Source organism: Crocodylus siamensis, chromosome 3 (genome assembly GCF_052110815.1).
Source record: "Crocodylus siamensis isolate JL-2025a chromosome 3, ASM5211081v1, whole genome shotgun sequence".
Lineage (NCBI taxonomy): Eukaryota > Metazoa > Chordata > Crocodylia > Crocodylidae > Crocodylus > Crocodylus siamensis.
Genome location: NC_143397.1, coordinates 88,861,943 through 88,887,646, shown reverse-complemented (window position 1 = coordinate 88,887,646; position 25,704 = coordinate 88,861,943). Strand labels below are relative to the sequence as shown.

Here is a 25,704-nt window from a genome sequence, read left to right as displayed (position 1 = left end):
GTAAGGGGCTAGCATCTGAGTTGCATTCAAGGGTACCGGTATCATGGGTATTCCTCCAGTAGAATAGATAGGGACATGACTACATATCCAACAACAAGAGACATTTAAATCTATTCCAATTTGATTAACTAAAGACAAGAACACATTTTCATGAAGTGATCTTCTTTGTCGGTGCAGAAGTGTAGTTTGGTTTACAGAGTTTCTTATAACTGATGAGTCAAGTTCATATAAGATGGCCCAAAAAGAAATACTGAGAACTATCCAAATCATGACTAACCAACTCCACCTTGGGAACCAGGAACTAGGTAGAGGCCTTTTTCCTGTCCCGAAGGGCATAGTGGTGTCGTTGGGGCACATCCTCTTTGCTCTGTAGTGGCAAATCCTCTTCACCAGTAGGCGCTTGGCTCACTACTGGTCTTGAGCTCTCCTGCTGGCAGGCGCCAGACTCACTACCAGTCTGTGGAGGCTGATTACAAGATTGACATGGAGGAGACTCTAGGTCTAATAGGGCTGATGTTTTCTTACTGTGTGAAGCATGGATCCATGTCTGGTGTCCTTGACACTTTATTGCAGTGTTGGTGGTCAGGAATACCTGGAATGGGCCTTTCCAGCTAGGTTCCAGCGATGATTTGTTTGTTGATGGACTTTTACATGGACCCAATCTCCAGGCAAGATAGAATGGTATGGCTCACCTGGTTCTTTGGGGAGAGCTGCCTGTACCTGTGAATGAAAAGCCTTAACACACTTCATTAGTGCTTTACAATAGTCTAGAATGGTATCATCAAGTGAATGTATATCGCAAAAGTTGGAAGCAACAGGTGGCGAGCCGGGGAGCCTCGTGGGTCTTCCCATTAGAATTTCATGTGGGCTAAGCCCAGTCTTTCGTTTGGCAGTAGATCTCATACTCATAAGGGCTATGGGAAGTGCATCTGGCTATTTTAGGTGAGTCTCAGCACAAATTTTGGCGTTTATTTTTCAGAATGCCATTTTGGCATTCTACTTGGCCCGAGGCCTGCGGATGGTATGGGCAATGAAAGTTCTGTTGGATCTGCAGGACTTTACAGACTTGTTTCATTATCTGTCCAGTAAAATGAGTTTTTTGATCAGAGTTTAGAGATAAAGGAATACCAAACCTTGGAATAAAGTCTCTGAGCAACTTTTTGCTTACAGTTATGGTGTCAGCTTTTGCACATGGGCAGGCTTCTACCCATCCAGAAAACATACATACAATAACAAGAACATATTCATAAGAACAACATTTCTGCATTTGAATAAAATCTAATTGTAAATTTACAAACGGTCCCCAAGGTGGGGGATATGCTGCCTTCTTTGTTTTTACAGGCTTTCCCACATTATGAGCTTGGCAAATAGGACAGGTGTGGCAGTACTGTTGAGCCACAGATGGAAAAGTTGGAGCAAACCAATGAAGCTTAACAGCTTCTATCATCCCCCCTTTGCTCACATGTGCCATGCCATGGTGTATGCGAGCAAGATGAGGAAGAAAGACCATTGGGGCAACCAGGCGGCCGTCCGGGGAGCGCCACAAATGGTCAGGGTGTAACAAACACCCAGCCAGTCTCCAGGTATGTTTCTCTGGTTCTGGAGCCTGATCTTGGAGGAGGGCAACGTCGTGAAGACTTGGCAATGGAGACTGGTCAGTTGGAATAGACAAAAACACAGAGCATTTCCATGTGTAACATCATCATAAGGTTTCTGGTGAGCTTGGCATTTAATAATAGCAACAGCAGAAGGTAATTGTAAAGCATTCAACAAGGCATTTACGTATGGACCATTACTAATCTTGGCACCTCCCAAAGTGAGGAAGCCCCTTTGTTTCCAAAGTTGACCATAATCGTGTACAATACCAAAAGCATAGTGAGAATCAGTAGAAATATTAACAGAGGCACCAGAGGCTAGGGTGCAAGCCCTGGTGAGGGCCACAAGCTCAGCAACTTGAGCTGAATACACATTAGGTAAGTGATGGCTTTCTATAACATCATATTGGGAACATACTGCATATCCTGCAACAAGGGAACCTTTTGAGTTTCTTTGACACGATCCATCAACATAGAATACTAGATCTGGGTTTTTCAAGGGGATGTCCTTTAGATCAGTGCGGGGCATTGTTAGGTGCGCAGTAACAAAAATGCAATCATGGGGTTCACCATCTGCAGGGGTAGGTAACAGAGAAGCAGGGTTTCAAACAGGCCACCTAGTTAGGGTGATATTTCCATCAGAGAGAAGCAAGATTTCATACTTAGTTAATCTAGCATTTGAAAGGTGTTGGGTTTTTGCTTTTAGTAAAAGGGCTGCTACAGCATGTGGGACAGCAACAGTAAGGGGAGAACCTAATACAAGGGTGGAGGAAAGTTCAACAGTGACGGCGGCTGCAGCTACAGCACAGAGACATGGGGGAAATGCGGCTGCAACAGGGTCAAGAGCAGAGCTATAATAAGCAATGGGACAGTGCTTGTCTCCATGTGTCTGAATAAGTACTGCAAGTGCAAATCTGTCCTTCTTTATTAGCATGCTGGGATCAGAGAAATGGAGGGACAGCTTTTATGATTTCTTCTTGCAACACAGAAAGATCAGGGAACTCAGATTCAGGAGGTGAGATAGCTAAAGCAGCAAGTACTGCTATCTCGTTATCACAAGGGACATCTAAATAAACACCATTAGGAGAACAATAGATAGTACAACTGAGTTTACAAAGCAAATCTCTGCCTAACAAATTAACAGGAGAACAAGGACTAAGGAGAAAGGCATGCTGATCAGAAACAGGACCAAGAGAAACATGTAATAGTTGGGAAACAGGATGAGGAACTATTTGATCTGAAATTCCCACAGCATTTACAACAGCAGAGGAGAGGGGAGTTGTGGAAAATTCTCCAGCTCGAGTAGAGCAGCTTGCACTGGCGTCTACTAAACATTTTGTAGAGATGCCATTTATCACGCAGGAAACAAAGGGATCATCTTGATTAAGTGGGAGAAGCAGGGCTGTGATGATGTTACTATTCCTCAGGCTGGCCTAACAGGAGGCTCCCTGATTCGGGACAGAGAATTGAGTGAGAGGAGGTGGTGGAGGGTTAAACATCATCCCCGGCTGACCAGGCCGGTGAGGACATTGAGCCTTCCAGTGTCCTGGTTGGCCACAATAATGACAACTACCATTATTTTGGGACTGAAATCCTCCTCGTCCCATCCCACGACCACATCCCCTGCCTCTGAACTGTCTTCAATGGAAACCTCGGCTTCTGCCCCTGTCTAAAGTCTGTAATTGCAATGACATTAGCTTAGTTTCCGTGGATTCCTTTTTCTTTTCCTGGCAGGTTGTACAATGATTTGCAATGGTGACTAGTTCTGCAAGTGGCTTAGTCTGCCACCCTACAGCAACTGTGCACAACTGTTCCTGGACTTTAGAAAGAAGTCCGTGGACAAAAGCAGAAGCAACTGCTTCTGACACAGTTTCAGCTGCATTTTCAATACCAGAATATCTTTCAAATACTAGTTTCAAGCGGTCCATGTAGTCTGCTGGGGATTCTCCTTTATTTTGTTTACAGTTATGTATTTTTGGCCCAGTCAATTTTCCTAGGGCAAATTTTAAGCACAGTCTCAAGGAGGCGTCTTTGGGCATCTGCTAAGTGATCTCCAGTTCCGGGGTCTTGAGTAGGCTAAGTAGCCTGTGCGATGAGGTGGTTGCGGACCTCAGAGGGCAGAACGCTGCTCATTAATTGGTTTAAATCTGCCCATGTTGGATCATAACAATGGATTACAGTTTCCAATTCATCTTTAAATTTCTGGGGCTCCTCTCTGCTGTTGGGAAATTGTTTAACAAGGTTTAGGAGATCTCCTGGGGTCCAGGGGACAGGGACTGTGATTGTAGTTTCCCCATTTGGACCTTGCCCTGGAAGTTGGCGTAAAGGCATAAGCTGAGCCTTCTTAGATTTTAAAGAAGGGGCTGGACCATACTGGGTACCAGACCTTGAACAAGAGAAGGGAGTTGAGATTTCAGGAGACAGATGCCATATCTTTCATGGACATGGGCATGCCCTGGGGGCAGGTGACGGTTGTTGAGTGATAGTTTCCTGGTGAGGTGGGCTAATCCTGGCAGAAGAGTCTATTTGGTTACTTCTTCAGGTTCAGATTGTGCCTGGAACTGATATGGGGGTGGCACATTAAGAAAATCAGTTATATCTTCTGCAGATTCATTCTCAGTTATTTGTGAATAAAGTTGTTTTGGTGCTGATGGTACTATTGATGGGGGGTCCCCCTTTTAGTGCACCTTTCTGTTTAATTCCTTTATCTGAGATTTCAGCTTCTTTAAGACTCCGAACTTGAGATTTTTTTCCCCCTATTTTATTTATTTATTTTATTTTGACATCTTTTGGAAGTTTCTTTATATTAATCAAAAAATGTGTCCCGCTGAGTCTGTGGTATATTACTACCTCTTAACTCAAGGTCTCTGCGGAGATGAACAATTTTACTTAAATCAAATGTTCCCTCCAGGGGAAACGGCCAGCTAAAATCATCTCTGGTATACCAATTCCATTTGTCTAGAAACTTACAACTTTTATGGCCACAGTGTGTGTATGTGTACAGTGCTGGAGTCCCTTTTGGCAGAGCCGGTATGTCTTTTAGACTCTCCGCTCCCCATATCTTTAAACTCAATTCACACAGGTCTTTCATACAGGAATGGCTTATTCAGGGTGTCTGGTCAGGTTGTGAGATTTGCTAGTGGCATAGAGATGCTGTGGCTAATGTCCAAAGACAAGACTCCACTGCAATAACAGCACACAATGCAGTTACTCACAGTTAGACACAGCTCATTATGAGGGTGGGGAAAGGGTAAACCTGTCCACTGGGTCATGAGGTTCCAGTTGGGCCCCCTTGCATTCAAAACTGCCCTTCCGGACAGCCTTGGGGCGGCTGAACCCAACCTTAGTCTCAGACCTGGTCAGTGGCTCATATTTCTCAATTCATACTCTCAATTCACACAAGGGAATTTCTGCGTTGAGGCACGAGGTTCAAGAGCATTTCTTTAGTCTCAGCCTTGGTCAATGCTTATTGTGGAAAAACATTCACACTCTAAGAGTTTCCACCTTGCACCCTTGCTTTCAAAGAGCACACAGAACAAATCTGGTGTCTTCGGGGCAGCTGCACAAGGTTTCTACTTCTGGCCTGAGAGAGACCTCATAGTTCTTTACAGAGCTTAACTCAATTCACACAGGGAAATACTTTCATTGACAACAGAAACACAGAGTCTTAACTCTTAACCTTGACTCTTAACCTTGACTCTTTCTACTCACAGTTAATACTTACACAGTGGGTCTGACAGTTCTGGCAGCAAAAGTTCGGATAGAGTGAGCCTCAAGTAGTGAATCAGGAAGACACAGAGACAGCCTCTCACTGAAAAGCCCCAGTAGAAATTTCAAAAGGTCTCTTACCTTGGTTTGGCGCCAGGGCTTCAGTGAAGAGATGTCTGTGTCCCAAATGATCACTCCGGGTGTCTCTATCCAAGTCACGGCACCAAATTGTGGAAGAAATCAAACTTTGCATTGTGATTGAATCAGAACTGACAGAGCCAGCTTTTCTTTATTTAGGGCTATACTGTGATCACAGGGAGAACTCCTTACAGCAAGGGGAATCACCCACTTGTCTGTTTCAAAGGATTTCTCAGACTCTTTAAGTTTATAAGCGTATTTATACTAAAGACAGAGAAAGAGATAAAAAATACACCTTGGAGAAACAAAACAATAGTAAATTACACAGAAATTCAGAAAGTTTACTTAAACAAACTATCTATGCACAGGGCAAGATATCAAGATAACCCAAGGAATGCAGGAATGTGGATTCCTTATCTCAGAACATTTGAATTAAGCAGTATCAGCACTTCTGGTTTTTGTCTGTTTTTTTCTAGTCAAGTAAGCAAATTACTTCTACAAAGGGTACCTATAAAACAGTGTCAGGTATGAACAGTTTGGTACAAACCAATACAACTGTTACTGAACTAGCTTATTGGTCCTCATTAGCAAAAAAATTCCCAACCCAAATCCAAATTGTGGACAAATATTTTAATACTAGCAAATCATGAATGGCAGGAGGGAACTGAGCGCCACCACCCAATGCCCCACGGTGCTGCTGCTTCACCTGTAGCCCTATGCGTGCCCCCAATGCTCCTCTACATCCCCGCCCCATGCCCGGCTCCTTGAGCCTCCCCACCCCCTGTGCCCTGCCCTGTGGACCTTCCCCACCCCTCACTGCTCCCAGTGCAGCCACATGCGTCCCCCTCACCCCCTCCCACTCCACCCCATGCTGCCACTGGGTCTCAGGAATGGGGGCAGGGAAGGGAGCTTTCATGGCCAATGACATCTTGCAGCGCACAAAATACCCCACTCCTTGCTTCCCCTCCCCCTCTTTTCCCTCCCTTCCACTGCCTCCCCCTCTCTGCTGGCTGGTGTTGGGGTTGGATGGCAGTGGCAGCAGCAGAGTGGGGGTGCAGCACTGGTGATAGGGCACTGCCACCAGAACCCCCTCAACTTCCCTTTCCCCCTCCTCTCTCTCCCTCCCTTCCTCCCCTCTTCCCCATCACCTTCCCCTCCCTGCTAGCTGTTGTTTGGGAGAAGCAGCATGGTGACTCCCTTGCCCCCTCTGTCTGTAATGCTCCAGGTCCTCACAGCCAATCAGCATGCACCCTCTCAGTGGCATATGCACAGTTGGCCCGGAGCGTTACAGACAGACAGACAGACAGACTAAGGCTTTTATTATATTAGAATTTTACAGGAAATCATTAGACCTCAACTCCATGTGACACCCAACGATTAGGGAGACAACAGATCGATGCCATCATGCATCACCTTCACACATTGCTTATCAACAGCTTTATTCAAAATGGAGATAGCTTCGGGCAATGCTCCAACAATCCAGGGAACTGCCATGAACATTAGTTCTTTCCGTATTTATAATCCTTGGTTTATGCTCATTAACATTTACTCCACCTTTGTCCCTCCTTTGTTCCACCCATATTCCCTCCTATCTTAAGCTCCACCTCTGTTTACTTCATTAGCATATACTTACCTATGCATTTCACTTATTTGCATGTCTTTTTGCTAGGAGCACATGCCTAAAACCCTGACCCTTGCTTCTTTTGGTCACTTGTGGTTTCTTCACCATCTCCAAGGCCTTGCTTCTGCTTATGTTGTAACAATTGCCAGTGGTCTGCATTCTGTTCTTCTTATACAGATAGCTATATATCTTACAACACTACTATATTGTTAGGAAAATGCTTGCCTAGGTGTCTTGCAATCTTACTTTTAACATACCATTCTGGCTTGTGGTTAGCAGCTTTTCTAGGCCATGGGTTATAGCCTTTTATTCAGCTGCAAATCCAATGCTCCGCAGGATCCAAATACAGTCACCCTAACAGAAATGTGCTTGTATTAGTGTTGCCCCCTAAACCTTGCCTGCTTTCCAGCCTCCACTTGACTGCATACGAGACTGTTGCATCATTCTTAAAATCAAGACATTGTATTTTCTGAGGCATGGACTATTTGCTATCACATTCATAGAGTATTTTGCACAATGTAGTCCTGACCTCAATGGGATTTCTAGGCACCCTGAAAATGTAAACAAACTATAGCATTAGTTATATCCAGTATTCATAATATAATTGTATCAAATAATGGCTTTCACACTGAGGGAGAAAATAAAAGCCCTAACTTTAAGGCTTTAAAAGCCCATCCGCTCTAGGCAGATGACAACAGGGATGAAGTGACCCCAGTGAGGTGACTGTCCAGTCTCCTCTTGAAAACCTCCAGGGTAGATGACTGCACCACCTCTGGAGGGAGTTTATTCCACAGTCTAGAGACCCTGGTTTTAAGCCTGGTTTTAAGCCTGAAGTGGCCTTCCAGGAGTTTATATCCATTGGTCCTGGATTTCCCCAGGGATGCCCTAGTGAACAGTTGTTCATTGAGCTCCTGATGCACTCCTCTGATATTGCGGTAAGCCACTATCAAGTCCCCTCTCAACCTTCTCTTCTTTAGGTTAAACAGTCCCAGGTCCCTCAGCCTTCCCTCATATGGCTTGCTTTGCAAGTCCCTGATCATACAGGTGGCTCTTTTCTTGACCCTCTCAAGTTTTTCCACATCCTTACTGAAGTGTGGTGCCCAGAACTGGATGCAGTATTCCAACTGTGGTCTCAACAGTGGTGAGTACAGTGGGAGTATCACTTCCTTCATTTTACATGAGATGCATCAGTTGATGCATACCAAGTGTGTTGTTTGCCCTTCTGACCACTGCATTACACTGACAGCTGATGTTCATGAGACAGTCAATCATTACCCCTATGTCTCTTTCAGCCATGGTGCAAGTCAGGCTGTCACCTCTGAGCCTGTATGTATGTTGAGGGTTATTAGCCCCCAGATGGAGCACCTTACACTTGGAGTTCATTTTTTTTCCTGAATGCCGGTTACCAGCTGTCCCAAGGTGTTAAGCAGGGGTCCCACACTTCCATTTGTTTTCCTTCTACTGCCTACATACATAAAGAAGGACTTCTTATTGTCCTTGACTCCCATGGCTAACCTGAACTGAGTCACCGTCTTGGCTTTCCTGATCATTTCCCTACAAGTGCTGGCCACTAAAGTATAGTCCTCTTTGAGGACTGTCCCAAGATTCCACTGTGGACTTTTTTTCTTTTTTAAAAGGACCTCAATGTTCCTATTAAGCCAACTTACTGGCCCTCCTGCTAACTTTCCTCTTTGCAGGAACAGTGTTCTTTTGTGCTTTGAGGATCGTGTCCTTGTGTCCCTGAGTCTTTTTCTCTGTTACACTGCTGTAAATCTGAAGCAAGACAGTCAATAAAGCTAAAGAGGCCTGAAGGGTCATGGGCACAGTTGTAGGATGTGCTGTACTTAAGCCCTCCCACACAACCTGTGGCAGAATGCCACCTCTGTGTCTCCCCAAAAATTCTGGTCTGTGACAATTTGGTTAGTATGGGTCTTGCAGAGGGTACACACCCTACCCTATCCCTATCCTGAGTTGGATACATTCCTGAGGGAGGGGGGAAACCTGCTCCCTCTGCCTACATGACTGGCATCACATACCTGGGTGAGGGGCTTGAGCTCCCTAGTGTTCTAGAGACCTGCCAGTCTGCTCAGCAACCAGTGATGCATTTCAAATTGGTTGGCTGGCAGCCAACAGGTGCTGGCCTCCATTGGACCAGGTAAATGAGGTCATAAGGGCTATATAAATTAAGAACTGCCCAGGAAGAGGGTCAGTAGCCATGATGAAAACTCAGAGAGAAGAGCTGGACCATCTAAAACTTGCTCTCTCTGGAAACTCATGATTAAAGAACTGCCTGCCTCTGGATGATGCTTGTAAGTAAGCTACCTGATATCTAACTAGGTATGTAACTTTCAGTAACTCAGATGCATGATCAAAGGCTACCCCAGCCACCCTGTTTGCTGTGTGAGATTTCTCTGATATTTCTCTAATATTGCTCTACTCTGTACCCTATTCCAACCCTACTTCTTGTAACCAGTAAAGGTCTCCGTTGTACCTAGCATGGGAGACTTATTGGGAGTGGGTCTAGATTATGCCTTGGAGTCCCCTTGGTTCGGCTGAATAAGGGAGACCACTGTTTGTGCTTCAGACTGAGGGAAGCACCCCAAGTTCTTGAAGTGAGTTGAGTACCCTCAAGGGCTACTAGGCCTGTGTTTCCCAGGGAGCATGGTGCCAGGATCAGGCCAGTCCCCAGGTGGTGGCAGCTATACCCCAAGGTTAGTGGGTGTGCTCCAGGAAGGGGGTCAGCCAGACATGACATACCCCCAGGGAGGCACTTAGAGCCTGGAAGGTGGTTGGGCACAGTAAGGTGGGTGGCTCAGTGCCCTCCCCCTTTGAATCTACTTGTCACCAAAATAATCATACCTAACTCTTATATTTCCCTCATACTGCTTGCATCGCAACCAAAAACTATACTCAGTACTTCAGCTGAGGCCTAACCAGTGCTGAGGAACATTGCCCCCATGATTTCCATACTATGCTTCTGCTAATGCAGCCATAAATTCTATTTCAGTTTTTATACCAATATCATACACCAAATTCAAGTTGAGTTATTGTTCTACTTTTACCCCCATATCTTTCTCAGCGATGTTATTGCCAAGCCACTTATTCCCCCAGTCTTAATTTGTGCATATGGTTTTGCCTTCTTAGGTGCAGCACATTACATTTGTCTCTGATTAATTTAATGTTGTGGTCTATATTCAGTAACTCTGTCAAGGTCTTTGGCATTGCTCAAGAGTTACCTGCTATTAAGGCAGTAAAGCACTGTAATTGCAAGCAGAATTTGACCTAAACTATAAATAATTTAATAAACAGTTTAAGGCTGAGATTTTTAAAGGCACCTTGGGGATTTGCATGTTTTGCCATCCAGACCCTGCATGAGGAGGTTAATTTCCTAATGAGTAAGTGAAGACAACTGAAGAACATCTCCTGAAAAGCCCTAGCACAGGGGTTGGCAACCCCTGGCACACATGCCGACCATGGCAAGCGAAGCATCCCACAGGAGTGCTGGTCCCCCTCCCCCCCATGTGCTTGGCAGCAAACCCAGAAGTGGACTGGAAGTGTTTCTGGTCCACTTCTGGGTCTGCTGCTGAGCATACTGGTGAGCCCCCATGTTCCTGTGGGATGCTCCATCTGCCCCAGCATTGCAGCATTCATTAGCTACCTGATACCTTGAGATATGTAGAAAAACATTTAAAGCTGTGCCTATGTCTGAATTGCCGAATCTTTCTGAATCGCTCCGAATCAATTTGAAGGGTTCCGATTCAATTCCAAGAGATTAAAGGGTCTCCTGATTTGATGTGGATTCCAGAGATTTGGCCCCAAATCGAGTCGAATCTCTGCTGAATTGAATCAGGGACTGAAGCTTCGCACAGCCCTAGCTCTCAGCCACAGGAGATTGCTTCTTGCCAGTGTAAGGGGAGTCTGGGATAGTGATCAATGGAGCATAGTATGTTCTGGAATTTAAGCTTCAGGTGGCCATTTTGAGATGAAGTTTTTTTTTCTTCTTATAAATCTGGCTTTGTGCCATGATCTCAATACCTGGCTTACAAACTTTGTGTAAAAACATAAAGGTGAGATAAAGCAGTTCCCATATTTCAAGCCAGAAGGAAACACTTGCTATAGAGTCTTCCAGTGGTAGCAAGAAAACCTCAACACACTGACTGATTTAAGTGTGTCACACACCCGGATTTCTCTGCACCTCAGATGGTGAAACAGTCTCTTTGTGCTTCCCTCTGGGTAAGAGCTGTACATAATCCTGAGTAATCCCATTGTCTGTACACAGCAGCAAGGCTTGGCAAGCTACCAATTTATTTATTTTGGGGATATAAATACATCTTTAACTAAACAAAGAACAAATGACAGGTCATGCTGAGAAATATCCTCTTTCCAGCAGGCTTTTACATTTGAGATTACACTGGGACTATGTATTTTATTTGTTTCTTTTTACATGGATTCTGTTTTCAGTGGTAACTAGACTATTTTTGGAAATAATGCATTTTGCTGGCTATATCTTTTTTGCATTCATTATCTTCTGAATTTGCTAGTTTTCTCCAAGGGAACACTTGTTTCCTTAAGCAGTTTTCTCCCTAAGCGTCTAAATAGTATTAATAAATATCATACTTGGTAAAGTAATTGTGTTTTATGTTTATATGGGGGAGTTTTAAGTGGAAAAGAATAGTACGTAATCCCAGATTAGGATGGCTGTGACATCTGAGTTTTTGAGCATCTTCAACACCTACCTACTTCCTCAGGAGTTATAAGTGCTCAGCATTTCAAAGAGGCTATGAAATGCTTCACAGGATCTGGCTGGCAGAGAAAAACATTGCTTTTAGGCTGTTTCTATAGATGTGTGACTCTCCAGAACCTATCCTGCACTTTGTACTCATGAAAACACACCGCACTTCTCCACAATCTATCTTTTCTCCTAAAGACTGAATTCCTATCAATAACAGTGATTTATTTGAAAAGAGATGCTAGCATAACTGGCTCTGCCTGGCTTCCTCATTTTACTTCGTTACTATCTTCTGCAAGGTCTCGCCCCCTGCTCAATATGGAAAGGCAGAAATGGACTGGCAGCTGAGTGTAATAAGCAAGGCTGACCTTCCAGTCATGCAGCCCAAAGTGAACCTATACTGATGGTCAGGGGATGGAAAGTAGGAAAGGAATATGAGAGGTGGAGGAAAGTACTTGCAGTGCTTATGAAAGGGGTGGAGGAGGGCTTCTGATGTTGGAAGGAAAATAAAACTGACAGAAGATGCATTTGCCTAGTAGACTAACTGAGGAGGTGAGGAGTCTGGGCCATCAGGCCTGACTTTGTTAGGGGAGAAGGGAGGAAGAAAAAAACAGCTGTTGCCACAGCAGCAGCTGGTTGTACTGCTGCAATCATTATGGCAGGAGATGGCACTGCCCTGGGCACCAGGGCTAGGTACAGAAGTTACACAAAAGCCAGTTTAAGTGATCAGAAATTGGTTTCAACCTATAACAGAATAGAAGTTCTCTGCACATAAACCAGTTTAAAAATGGATAAAACTGGCTTAAGATAAACCTGGTTGAACGTAGTATCAGACTTAACTGATTTAGGTCAAACCAGTTCATAAAACTTCTGTCCCAGACCCCTTCCTGGTTCAAGTTAAATCAGAGTTCCCTAGCATCCAGGGCATGCTTTGCAGCCCTGAGCTCAGCTGTGATGTCTACTCCAGAGAGCAAGACTGTCCCCACTCCTCTTCTCCCCAGCTGGAGCAGTGAAGGCTGGCTCATTGCTCTGCCCAAGCAAATCCTGACCGGAGTCTGGGGCCAGGGAGGGGAGTTAAATTTCCCTTCTCCCAAGTTTAGCCCTGCTAAAAACTTACTGCTGGCTGTGACTGTGAACTACAAATCCCAGAGGTACCTGGAAGCAGGAAGAGGAAATAAAGAGAAACCCTGCAGAGTCCTGTTGTTGTGATTGTGAACTGCAAATTCCAGAGACCTTGGGGGCAGCAAGAAGAGGAAGCAATCACAGCCCATGCTGGCTACATGCCAGAGAGCCACGCTGTAGTGCCTCCCAGCTTCTGGCTTGAGTCACTGAAGGCATGTGGCTGCATTTCCTGAATCAAAAGTGAATGACTGTTCATTTGCTTATTGGTTCAATCTTTGCAGAGATTTAATCGATTCAGCCTCAGTTTTTTTGACTGTCTGTACTTAGCCCAAGTGTGGAATTGTACTGCTACACTTCTGCCCTCACCTTAAAATTCTCAGGGATGTTTCATCACACCTTTGTGTTTCTAAGGGTGTATACAGCCATTCTCTACGCCTAGTCTATGATTGTGTTGCTCTTTTTAAATGACTAAACTGGGAGCAGCATGCAAAGCTGTTCACTGGTGCCAGAAGCCATGCAGGGAAACCAGTGTAACTCAAGCTGGTGGGATCAAAGGGAGGGAGGGAAGGAGTCCTTGCGGGATGGTAGGGAGGATTGGCAGGTCCAGGAGGGGCTTGCTTCCTTGGGAGGGAAGGGTCGGGGAGCTAAAAATAGCCCATTCAGGGGCAAAGGGGTTGGGCTAGCATAGCTCTGAGGCTGGGGAGAATGGCTGGGTGAATTTAGGTGAATTAACTTAGATCAGGTATCCAGGTTGTAGCCGTATGGATCTAGAGGAAAAGGCAATCAGGACTCATAGTAGAGATGATATATTTTATTAGACCAACAAGATTTTTGCAAAAAAAATTCTTTAATTGTGCGCTTCTGAGCACAAATACCCTTCGTTAGGCACTGGAAAAAAGATTGTAAAGGTTCTCCTGGGTAGAAATGAAAGTTCTTTCATTTGATGAACTTTCATTTCTACCCAAGGAGTTCAATAAAAATGAAAGTTCAATAAAAACGTACTTTTATTTCTACCCAGGAGAACTTTTACAATCTTTTCACAAATGCCTGATGAAGGGTGTTTGTGCCCAAAAGCTTGCAATTAAAGAAATGTTTTTGCAAGAATTTTGTTGATCTAATAAGAGATATCATCTCTACTACAAGTCCTGATTGTCTAACTTAGATGAGGCACACTATTTTGTGAGTGATTTACACCCTCTGCATGCCTGCACAATTGGACTTTTTGATTGGCCTAAGTCTGGTTAGGTCAATCTTAATGTAACATCTGTACACGGTCTGAAGTCCATAAGGCACAAAAGATGAAAAATTTCATTTAAAAATGTACTTGTCTGTATGTTTAATTCCCCACTTGTATAAATTCTACAGGACTGAGAGAGACTGGAGGTAGAATAGCAAAACAATACTATGAGATGCACATCAGCTCAGTGACCCAAGGAAGATAAACTAGCACTCTTAGGTCTTCCTAGAAGAGTGGTGTCCGTATTAACAGACACCTTTAGATTAGACATTAGACGCAACTGTATTAGTTATGTCTTCAGTGAGACCATTGAAAGAATGGGCATATAGACTGAGCTATCTTCTCTTTCCCGGAGCTGGCCTCTCAATGGCCATGTATAGACATAACATTGTGCTGGGAGAAAAGCCTCTCTCCCAATACAAGAAGAGAGCTGAACAGACATTCAACAGATTTCTTCTGAAACTGGTTCTATGGCAAGAAGTTAGATTGGTTACCTTCTCCTCCCAATAATTTGAATGGCTGTGTGCTTTTCTCAAGAGAGGGAGAAGGATTGGGAGAGATAACCAGCACTCGACAGTCCCCTGCTTTCCTTAATAGTGAGGGAGAGCACTGGCTCCCTGACAGCCTGCCCAGGGGACAGTTGTCAGGAAACCCTGTGTGGACCTTACCTCCTATCTTGCCAAGTAGCTGACTGGCAGTGGGGGCATTCTCCTGAGGTAGGAACCCTCCTGGAGCCTTGGAAGGGTCCCTGCCACAGAAAAGGGCCCACACCTAGTACTCTCCTCTGGTTCAACCTGGGGGAGTGCAGTGGGAAGCAGGTACAGGACCAGGGACTTCCCAGACCCTAGGATGATTCCAGCCACAGGAGAATTCTTCCCCTCTGCCCTTCCTATCCATCCTGCCAATCAGCTGATGGTGGGACAGGCAAAGGGACCATTTTCCTGCAGTGGCAACCCTCCCAGAGCTCCAGGAAGGTTCCCACTGAGAAAAAAAAGCCCACACACAACACATTTCTGGAAATGAAGGCATGCTGGGGGCAAGAGACCACTGTTCTATAGCTGCTAGGCTGTGCAGCCTCAGGTAGGTTTGGTTCCACTGAGAGGCTTGTGGGAAGAGGGATACAGCTGTGCCATGGCTGCAAGAATGCCTGGGCTTGGGCCGCTTTGAAGCAGGAGATTCCCGAGAGTGGGAGTCAGGCTCAGAGAGGCTTACCCAAGCCCAGTTCCTAGCTCCTGGCTTCAAATGCCACCCTTGCTGCCCAGCTGAAGGGAAGGGAAGGGATTGCAAAGAGTCAGCTAGAACGTAAAGGGTGCCAGGAACTGGGGCTAGGAAAGGTATCCCCCTCCCAGTTCATGGCCCCATAGACTAAGTGCTGTGTGTGCAGCACACAGTTATTTAAAAACTGGGGAGCCAGGATCGGGGAAGCTACTTCTGGCTCCACCTCTCTATACCTCCAGCTTTAAAACATTCAGTGTGCAGCCTACCTGATATGCACACAAGACAATTTAAAACTCAGGGGCTACCTGTTGATGGGCAGGGAAGAGAATAGGCTTTCAAGAACTGGATGTCTCTAAGGGGAGAGGTGGCCCAAAGGACAGCCCTCTAGTGCCCTCTGGCTGGAGATTGACTGTGTAACTCTCCAGCCAGGGTGCTGGCACATATGTATGTACCAACTCCCAGCCTTATTTTCTATAGGTAACACATTCCTATTGATAGAAATGAATATTTGTACCTGGCCAATGTTAGGGTTAAGGAAGAATGGTGTGGCAATCTCCTGGTGCCCAGGACTTCGCTGTTCTCTGGACAAATAGCAAATGTTGTTCTCCAGACTCATTCCTACACCAGTCAAGATGGCTAAACGAAAATTACTCTTGCTATAATGTTGTCTTAGCTCCCATTATAAATCCTTCACTGATTTTCAATTGCCAATAACCTTCTTAAATTCCATTTTAGGTGACAGTTCTATGTTTGGACTTATCTCAAAGGAAAAGGAAAATAAAATCAATCCCACTGTTTCTGAGTGATTCAAAAGGTCTTGACATTACTTTTCCTTTATGTTCCAGCTAACATTTTTGCATATACATATATATCAGCATGCAGGTCATGCTAGTGTGGCATGTTTATTTCAGCTTGAGTTTAAGTGAAAGATGATAATATATCTTATCCAACCATAGCCTGAGTTATGGGACCTACTGACAGTTGGCAAAGTTCAAACCAGTTTAAGTCAGAAAAAATGGCTACCACTGATGACCTTGCAAAATTACATCTACATATACATACATGCAAGTACCTATTAGATATTATACATTGCTATTGTGCTCCCTTTTCATCAGTAATAGATGACTTACACAAGAAAAGAAAGGAAGCTATATAAGGGGTTTATAGTCATTGAATGGCACTGTTGAATGGCTGTTATCACTCCTACTCTCAGTGAGTCTTCAGACATCTCTAAACAGCAGCTCTGTCTCAGAAGAAGCCCTGTCAGTGGAGGCTGCCAGGGAAACTTTGAACATGCAAATACCCCATGTGTCTTGGTCAGATCCCTCCTGCAGTCCTCTTTTCCCCACTTGACAGATGCAATGAAGATTGTGGGACTGAAATAACTCTCATTTCTCTGGATAAACTCTCCCCCTGCAGGGTTCCCTACACTGATTAAACTGAGTTTGGCATTGTTGATCTCTGTATTATATGGCATTTTAAATTCTGTGTTAATTAATTTTTTTGTTAGACAACAAAAGGGAGAAATTGACTGTAAGTGCAACCCTGCTGTACAATAAGGATGAGCTTTTCCATAGTCACCTAAATAACTTAGGAACACAAATCCCAAGACTAATGTCCCTGAGTTATTGAACCATTTTTGCAAATCTCTTTAAAAATAAAAATAAGGGTGGTGTCACAAATTCAACTTAACACTAAGTGCAGTTAAAATGCAAGCAAACACAAGTTCAAGCAGTGTATCACATGCTGATTCCTCTTGTACATTGCAAAGTTGTTTTCTTTCAGGTAAGGGTTATCTCCTATCATGTAATAACCAGGGATCCTGGTTTTTGCTGATTTAACAAAACCCCCAATTTTCAGTTAAAAAAACTAATCTCAAATACTCTTCTTTCCATGATTAAAATGAAACACCTCTCTCTCTCTCTCTCTCTCTGTGTGTGTGTGTGTATATATATATATATATGTGTGTGTATATATATATATATATATATATATATAGAAAGTGGTGTTTCATGTAAATCACAGAAAAATGTGGATTTGGGGTTACCTTTTTAACCAAATATTGGGGATTTTTTTTAAATCAGAGAAAACCAGAATCCCTGGTACTAACCTTAATAAGTCACTATATTCCCAGGATTTACAAGTTAATGTGTGATACCAGGTACTAACTTTAATACATCACAACATGCCAATGATTTTCAAGTATTGCAAGTGAATGCGTGACAAGGCTTTCATACCTGTATACAGACTTACCCTTTCCATTTCTTTGAAGTCCTCATCCAACTTGGTTCCTTCTGCACCTCCAACCTTCTCACTCACTTTCTGTGGAATTGAAGAAAAAGGTAAAATCAGCAATGACTGAAAATCTAACCAAAGTTCCCTTATGTGAGGGTGTTATCATATCAGGAGCTAGCAAATGTGGTGACTAGACATACCAACCATTTGCTTATGCAGAACTTGTTTTAAATATGGCTTAGTAATCAATCCTCTTAGGTCCTAATCCTTCACTAGAGTCATTGAGGGTACATTGGTCTTTGCTTGATCACAACTGTACTCCTCAGTGAAATAAATGACCACATCTTGAAATTATAAAGCAAATCAGCAGCAATAACACAGTTGTGTTCAGCAGACAGTAATATCCAGGGCAGGAGAATTTGGGCAAAAGGGAAGTACATGAATAGAAAGGACTGGGGAGAAATTATACAACCTCTTATGCCAGCTTTGTGGTGCCCCTGGAATCACTGGATACAAAAGGATAACCCTCTCCTGCCTGAGCAAAAGGAGCACACCCATCAATTCAGAGCAACAGGTTAGAATCCCTTGCACATGATCTATCCCCCGCTAAGGAAAACAAAGACCAAAATCGTGTTATGAGGTACATTGTTCCCTGGGTTGGAGATGGTCAGTTTGACCTTCAGGTAATGTATTTGGCAAGGCTTCATTGCTCATAAAATATTCAGCTGAGAAAGCAATTAGTAAACAACTTTGTGTACTATTTCATTTTCCTAATTCAGGTTGGAACACATTGCACTGAGTTTCCCTTTACTGTTGACAAAACTAATGATAACGGATTTAATCGGTGACCACTATTACAGCACCAGTCATAATGAATCTGTAGAAAACTCATGGTAAGAGCACTATTAATCGTGATGAGCTGCATTTATTACTGATGTAACTCCACAGATGTTAATTAAATGGGTCTGATCTGATGAAAGTATGCTTACGTGTAAGTACCCTTATGCTTTGTGCATATCTGTCATACTACACCAGACTTAGCCGCTACTTTTATTTTCCACTAATTTTGTATGCATTTACTGCATATACATTTCATTTTTCAAATTCTTCTAGGAGCCTAATTCTGATCTCTCTTACATCTGTTTTTCTGTGACAGAACTATTCATTTCAGGAACATGTGTTAGAAATGTGCAATGGAAATCAAAATCATACTGTGTTCCTACCCGGATCCACCACCCTGCTTTACTTCTTTCTAGCTTGGTTCTAAGCAGCAAGCCACAGGCAGGAGCAGACTGACATTTAATTTTGTTTCTTGTGAGAGGCATGTAAGTACATTTGTCTGTCATGAACAAGATCAGGCCACCTGACTAGTTTCTAATTTGTAGTGCTGAACTTTCAGCACACTAGGGCTAGGTATAGACATTCAAAAACCTAAGGTGGAATTAATCTAAGTCGCACTGTTTTCTGTAAGTGGCATAGTTTAGTTCAGTAGTGAACAGAACACACATTTGCCCTTTGAGGTTGGAGGGCATCTTAGACTGGGTTCTCTCATTTTTAAACCAGTCTGTGTGTGCCAAACTTCTGTTTTGTTATGAGTATAGACCAGTTTCCGATCACTTACACCTGTAAAAGTGTAACGTCTGTACTTGGCCTAGAGGACTTACTAATGCAGAGCCTTTATACATGGCCTATTATCTGTCCAATAGGAAACAGTTGAGCTTCTGCTTGTTTCCTGTCAACCCCTCTAAGTTGAATCTGAAATGTGGAAAATAAAGTATTGGGCAGGTTGTTAATGAGGCATTGATACTTGGTAGTTTCCACGAGAAAATAAAAGCAGTGCATTTCCTCGATAAAAAATATTTTTGCAGAGCTGAAAAGGCTCATTGAAGACACTCTTCTGTTGGTATTCTGAATACAGATGAATTTACATGGTGTGCATTACTAAGCCTGTGCCATACAGGGCTTACTAAGCTATGTAGAAATCCAGGCATGTGAAGTTCAGTAAAGCCAGGAACAATTCTATGCTGGATATGGGGGGACAGGGAAGGGAATAGAATCCCAGGTGACCTAAAAGCTAGTATTCATCCACAGTTTTTATAATTCTATGAAGCCTGGTGGTAACAAGGGCTCTGGAGACATCCCAAGAACCAGAGAACCCTGGAGAATCTCTCTCCCCCCTCAAAACAAGAGGAACCTTGGCATAGAGAGATAAAATCCATTCATGCAACTTCTGACGTGATAATTAAATCATTTTAAAAGCATGCAGTGAATAAGCATACTAGCATCAAGTTCTTAAACTGGTATGTTATTGTTTGACATGCTTTTGATACCAAAATACAAACCATACTGACATAACTGATGCTCTAGCCTCTTGTAGGCTTATCAGTAGTGGGTTTTTTCCCCAAGAATGACTGTGCCTTAGAAAGTTTTTGTTTAAGGGCTCAAACAAGATATTGTGCAGACCTGCTGTATCATCCTCAGCATACCTGCAGAACTCCTAAGGATCCTTTCTCACTTCCCCAAGCTTCCACGTTTGCAGCTTCCCATAAACAGTAATTACTCTAGACCCTGAGGACAACAATGAACTTTAGCTTTTCTTGATGTTGCTTCTTAATCAGCTAGAGGGTCCATTGATAAGTTAAGGAAGCAACTTACCCTCCCCTTCTCTCTAAGAATCTTTGTCTTAGTTCTTTAATCTTTTGCTCAGCCCTTATCAGCCTCAAAGCTAGCACTGTGACTCACTGCCTTACACATGTGCACATGTGCATGCACACACGCGCGCGCGCACACACACACACACACACAGAGTCTTGCAAACATACCAGCAAGGAGGTACTAAACTAATGACCAAGGTACCCAAGGCACAATAGTGGTGGGGGGGAGGGGAGGACCTCAAAGACATGACATCTGGAAACACAGAAAAATATTACTGCTTTCCACCTCACAGGAACCCAGGCCAAGCAACTTTTACTTCTTAACCAAGATGTACACACCTGGAATCCCAGGATGCCCCATTGTCTCTGGCACTGGCATCATTGTGGGGGGAGTTTCTGGCTATGTTGACTCCATCCTATCCTATGTTCACTATATTCCAATATGCCTTGGTGCTGCCAGCTATTTGAAAAACACCACATACCTCCACTGAAAATCTTCTTCCAGATACCATATTAGCTCCCATGGATACGTCATCTCTGTACATGAACATTCACCATGAGGGCAAATTATAAACCATAAAAAATATTACCCCTGATGAGGACACTGCTTCTGTTTCTTTTGCACTCTCCCACTTTGTCCTTACACAACTATTTCAGAATTGGGGGACTCCCTATACCTACAAATGAATTGCACTGGAATGGGAACTTGTATGCTCCCCCTCCCCCCCCATATGCTAATATATTTATTGCAGACCTTGAAATCCACTTTCTCCACAGCTGCCCTCTCATTTTTCTCAGGATTTTAACAACTGTCACCCATCCATCAAACTGACTGAACTGCTTCACTCAGCAAATTCATTTCTGAGACACTATGGTGAAGACTTTTAATGTGCACATCACTCCTTCATTGTAGCAGAAACCCACCAATCACCAAAGCTATTTTCACTGTTTCTATCCTAGGCATCACAAAAATGGCATAAAACTAAGTAAGGACAACCAGTCCAGGGCAACCATCCCAGGTGACAACTCAGAAGAGAAGTGGGTGAAAAAAACCCCCTGCTACTGCCAGCAACCACACAATCAATCACAATTGCACTGGCAGAATTCCTGGAAGTCACTGCTACTCCTGTGCTCCCAGTGCCCAGCTGTGTCACTACACTGTTGCACTACGGTAAAGGTTTGCAATGGCCACATCATCACCATGTTGTATAGGAAGCCTACTGACTGCCACAGCTACCTGCACAGCACCAACTTACCTCCTAAGTACCTTACTAGGTCCATCATCTGAAGCAAACTCTATAACTGTGTCTGCTCTAATCCCACCAACTGTAACGCTCATCTTAAGGATCTGGAGCTGGAATCCCTACAATTACAATACAATTCCAGAACCATAGCATTCAGGTCAACAAAACCAGACTCAGATTCCACTCCCATCTTGCAAAATAGAAACCCCAAGACACTGACAACAGAATCCCTCAGGTTGTCACATAATCCCAGCCTGAGCATCCATAAACTCCAGGTATTGCTATAAGTACAGTTCTGATATGAGCCTCACTGTAACTCAGAAATAACTCCACTGAATTCAGTAGAACTGGCAACACATCTGAAGATCAAGATGAAAAATGGGACCTAATACAACCCTATGGCTGGTCTGACACTTATTCACCAGCTGCAAGGAAGACCAAAGAATGGATGAAAGTGACTGAATGTTTCCACCTGCAAGCACAGGATGCACTATAGTATTGTAATTTCACAAAGTCAGAACTCTTCTGAATGCCTATCCTGTAGAACTAAATCTGCAAACTGTACTTTCATTCTGAGACAGTCAGCATCTCTGGCTGCTGTGTAAGACTGATTTCTAGGAATGCCAGCTTGCTGAAAAGGGAAATGCAAACCTTTAATTTACCAAATGGTTTCTTATTAGCAGAAGAGATCATATGGGGTTATAAAACATTATTCAATGAAACCTGAGATGGTGGCCAGTATCAATTCATCTTGCAAGTTATGCAAATGCATGGAGTCAGATAAGAATAAAATAATATAAAAAAGAATCATTAGCTTGCTATAATGACATAAAGCCTGGTTTTGCCTTTTGGGTTTTTGGGGGGGATTTAAATGCTACTGGGAGGATTTAAGTCTGCAACTCCTGCTTGATGTAAATAGAAAAGCTGGGAATCCCAGAAGAAGTAAATTAATTACACACCCATTTAACAGTGAATAACACAGACAAGGACAACAACATGATAAGGATGTGACATAGATAGCTAAAACCCACGTAAAGAGATCATTCAAAAACCGCCATTTGCCTGGTTATAGTCTTCAGCTTTTAAAACAACCACTCTGTCAAAAGTTGCTTCTCTTATACAGTCTTCTACAGCAATTAGTTATTTGATAGCCTCTGGAAATGTAACACCTAAATAAATTAGTTGTACAGGTTCTCTATAATCCCTAAACTGTCAACAGTGAATTGTTGCCATCTCCTTTGAACTAAGAGCTACCACCAAAAAACCCATAAGTTCTAATGGGCAGTCCTTTTATTTTTTCACTCAAATTGAAAAATAATGTGTGCAGTTTAACTGAACAAGTGGGCTGAGTTTTACCCTGGTGTTCTTGTGGGAACTACTTTGGAGGGCCAAGTGTGAGCATTTTTACTGTAGATAGTTTGATAGTAGGATGTCTAGACATCCTTTTCACCCTAAGGAAAGAGAACAGTAGCAGCAAACCCCAGAGGCCACTATTTGATTGGTTCGCAATAACATTACATTTCACTTTATTGAGTGAGCGTTAGTCCCCGAGTTAATGGTTACAGATTTTTATCGTATTTTCTTTCAAATAATATGCACCTTTTTCCCAAAAAAGCTGCTGAAAATTGGAGTGTGCATTATTTGCGAGAAACAGCGTAAAATCAGTTTCTGCTGCTTACCAGGCAAAATCAAAAGTAAAATCTGCATGTGAACAATGAGCAGGTTTGACTCCCTAGTTGCTGCTACTCAGTTATTACAAGGAAGGATCTTTTTTTCTTCATTCTGCCTTTCAAAAACAAGGTTCACTTCTTATTCTGGGATACATTGTTCGGAAGAAAATATGCGACACTTGCTAATGTGGCACAATGTTTGTAGGAGAAGAAAAGGAGGCTCTGAGGGAACTGATGGGGGTGGAAGACAGGGAGGTGTCCCAGGGAAGACATGGGGAAACATGGGATAATACACAAGCGATATTAGGGTGCTCAATAAAGACTCTGAAGCAGAGCTGTCTGGTGTGTTGTTTGGGATACCAGCCCTCTGATCTCCCCACTTTGAAGAAGTAGCCCCAGCCCTTCCTGAAGACTGAATAAAAGAAGGATCCCTATGAGGTGGGGTGCTAGAGAAGCCAGACAAAGAAGAGCCAGGGTTTTGAAGCCAAAGGTGTGTCCTTTAAGAAGCCATGCCAGGACGGGTTTCAGGAAGTCCTTCAAGGAGAGAGACTGGACAAGGCTTTTTGGGGAGTCCTGAGGCTGAGGCTGATGAAAGAAAGGAAGACTATAATCCATCCCCTGTGTAAGAAAGTTATTCAGAAAGGACTAGACTGATCTCACTCGCTGAACTGGATAGCACCTACATAACTCCATTGTCTTCAGTGGAATTACTTAAGCACAACTAAAAGCAGAATTAGGCCTGACAAGCAAATCCTTAGCCTTTTAGTATTTTCCATAACCAAAGATCACTACAAGGACACACATTCTGAGCTGTCTTTCACATCAAGTACTGCAATTTCCAAAGGATGAACAAATCCATTTACAAAGGATGAATAAGTCTCCATCATGGAGAGAGGAAAAACTCTTTCCCAAGTATCTCAAATATATGCCCTCTTGAATCTACTCACAGTCCAGGCCCCCAAACTGGGGAGAGACATTCTCCATCTGAAGTAGGAATGTATAGAAAATATAATCACAACAACGCACTAGTAATATTCATGTATCCAGGTTGTAGCTGTATTGGTCTAGAGGAAAAAGCAATCAGGACTTGTAGTAGAGAACGTATCTTTTATTAGACCAACAAGAGTTTTGCAAAAAAAATTCTTTAATCACAAGCTTTCTGGCACAAACACCTTTCATCAGGCATTGGAGAAAAGGTTGAAAAAGTTCTCCTGGGTAGACATGAAAGTTCATATTTCCTAGGATTCCACAAAGGAATCAACAGATGGAAAACTCCTTTGGGCAGTCAGTTCTTAGCTGGTATGAAGCCTCTCACCTCCTGTGAGGATCTGTGATGATGAAAATTACCTTAGAACAAAGGCAGGAGCAGGATCTCAGGTTTCAGGTGGTCACAGTTGCTTCCTGCTTGGGAAAATATGAAGATTTCATTTTAAAAAATCAGCTAAAATTTAAACTGAATAATAAATCTAATAAAAGATATCAATAATAATAAGTCAAATAAAATAGTAATATAATATAACAAAAGTTTCTAATAAAAGTATAATATAACAATAAGTCTAATAAAAGATATTATCTCTATTACAATTCCTGATTGCCTTTTCCTCTAGACCAATACGGCTACAACCTGGGTACCTGACACGTGGAAGATATTGAATTTTAGTCAATTTTTAAAAATGAAATCTTCATATTTTCCAAAGCAGGAAGCAACTGTCAGCACCGCAAACCTGAGATGCTGCTTCTGCCTTTGTTCCAAGGTAATTCGCATCATCGTAGATCCTCACAGGAAGTGAGAAGCTTCATACCAGCTATGAACTGACTGCCCAGAGGAGTTTTCCTTTTCCATCTATTGACTCCTCTATGAAATCCTATATAATATGAACTTTCATTTCTACCCAGGAGAACTTTTACAATCTTTTCTCCAGTGCCTGATGAGGGGTGTTTGTGCCTGAAAGCTTGCAATTAAAGACATTTTTTTTTGCAAAACTCTTGTTGGTCTAATAAAAGATATCATCTCTACTATGAGTCCTGATTGCCTAGTAGTATTCATAGCTCAGCATGCAGGGAGGTACACATGCAAATGTACTTTTCAGTATTAAATCATCACCTGACTTCCAGCAGGCTAGCAAGCCCATCCTCAAACAGCCCCATTAGAAATGCACCTTTGTAATACAGCAATATACAATTACCAAGCGCAAATAGAATGTGACATAAGTGTCTAAAGCATATTTAGAGATGTCATGGTTCTCTTTGCAAGACCAGGACTCTCAGCCAAAGTATCTTGGCCTGCTCTGAGTTCGTTTAATTCTGCCTGCCTACAAAGCCATTGCTATTTCAATTCCACATTCTCTCTGCCCTGGATTAATTGTGCACTATGTGAGCAGCATAAGGGGAACTTACAGCAGCTGGAGAAACCCCATGAAGAATTCCATGTGTGCAGAGAAAAGTGCCAGCTACTATAAATCATCTGCTGCCTATACAGCAGCACCGAGTGACAAGAGGAGAGAGAGGGCCAGGAAAGGGAGAAGAAGGCTCA

General features: G+C 43.1%; 1 protein-coding gene across 3 annotated transcripts in view; it reads right to left on the bottom strand.

Annotated features, from left to right (window-relative positions):
- SH3GL2 (SH3 domain containing GRB2 like 2, endophilin A1) overlaps positions 1-25,704 on the bottom strand; it is a 233,710-nt gene that overhangs the window by 46,664 nt on the left and 161,342 nt on the right. For 2 of the 3 annotated variants that reach the window (XM_090038768.1, XM_090038770.1), the window contains exon 2: positions 17,622-17,690. In XM_090038768.1, coding sequence (XP_089894894.1) covers positions 17,622-17,690 — 69 coding nt within the window. Of the gene's footprint in view, positions 1-17,621; positions 17,691-24,518; positions 24,573-25,704 lie in introns of all 3 variants that reach the window. The other variant, XM_090038769.1, reaches the window with a different exon arrangement.